The sequence below is a fragment of the Sphaeroforma arctica genome (assembly GCF_001186125.1).
Source record: "Sphaeroforma arctica JP610 unplaced genomic scaffold supercont1.8226, whole genome shotgun sequence".
NCBI lineage: Eukaryota > Ichthyosporea > Ichthyophonida > Sphaeroforma > Sphaeroforma arctica.
In genome coordinates this window covers 1-1,268 of record NW_014032332.1, presented here as the reverse complement: position 1 = coordinate 1,268, position 1,268 = coordinate 1, and the positions used below count along the sequence as shown (strand labels likewise).

General features: G+C 37.2%; 1 protein-coding gene across 1 annotated transcript; it reads right to left on the bottom strand.

Annotated features, from left to right (window-relative positions):
- Positions 1-592: 592 nt before the first annotated feature.
- On the bottom strand, positions 593-1,186 carry SARC_16499 (hypothetical protein; the record flags this gene model as incomplete). Its single annotated transcript, XM_014289394.1, has 2 exons — positions 593-772; positions 946-1,186. Coding segments are annotated over 2 exons (421 nt in total), but the record flags the coding sequence as incomplete, so codon positions are not given.
- Between the last annotated feature and the right edge of the window lie 82 nt (positions 1,187-1,268).

Sequence of the window (1,268 nt, the reverse complement as noted above, 5' to 3'; positions counted from 1 at the left end):
TACTATACATACACACACATACACACACACACACACACACATACATATATATATATATATATATAAAATCTATATATATAGACACAAACACACACATACATATATATATATATAACAAATCTATATATATAGACACAAACACACACATCCACACACGCTTACACACACACATATATATACAAATATAATTGTGTAAATACATGTCCTATAGAAGATTGTATGAATATCCTTACTAGGATGATACCATATATACTGGTCGTGACGTACTTGAGCATACATATTCACTGCACTGTTATAGGTGTGTAAATGAATAAATGAAGTCACTAGTTGTTGCCAATTGAAGGTGGACATCACTTCAGCAATGTCTGCAGATGTATGTGCGCCTTTGTTATACGTCTATGGCAAACCAAAAAAACATGACGTTCCCTACGTTTACATAGAGAAGCTTCTGCAAATGAACACAAAAAATTACACACGTATACAAGAGAATATAATTAGAAGTTACATGAATATACAAGTATACAAAAGGAACATCCACTCATAACTATATACATATACACACAGAATTAAACATTAAACACAGTAAAAGCACCTTTTGGTGTCCCTCTATCAGCGAGTTTGCTGAGGTTGTCAAAGAATGTAGTGGACTTCTTAAGCTGTGTAGGGGTGTGCGATTTGTTCGAGGCGAACGGATTGATTTTGACAGCGGGCCTTATATCTGCGGATATGACGGGAGAATCCTCTGCTTGTGCCGGTGTTGGTTCCTCCTCCTCTGTATGGGTGAAGTACGGAATTGGGTTTACATACAGGGCGAATGATGTTTAGATATATTCAGCACAATACAACCTCCGTTTTACATTTCTTAAATCGATACTGGAATACCCAACCAACATCATAAACCTCGAATATATATATATATATATATATATATAACCCTCAGTATACCTTCGCTGTCGCTGAATATCTCCCTACTCCTCTTTTTGCTCTCTCTCTCAGTTTGCTCCGTATCACTGCCCTCACTCTCCAGGTCTAGGTCCAGGGACGGTTCTATATTTTGATCTTGTTGTTCTGCTATACTGGTTTCCCGTAGTTGTTCTTGTTCATTCGTATCTAAGTTGTTGTTGGCGTTGGTTTGCATCTCACTATCAGAAAATTCCTCGTCTGTGAAGGTCTCGCATCTGTACATAACGTGGACGAAAAAAAATTGTAACATACATACATACATACATACACACACACCCACACACACACACACACACACACATACA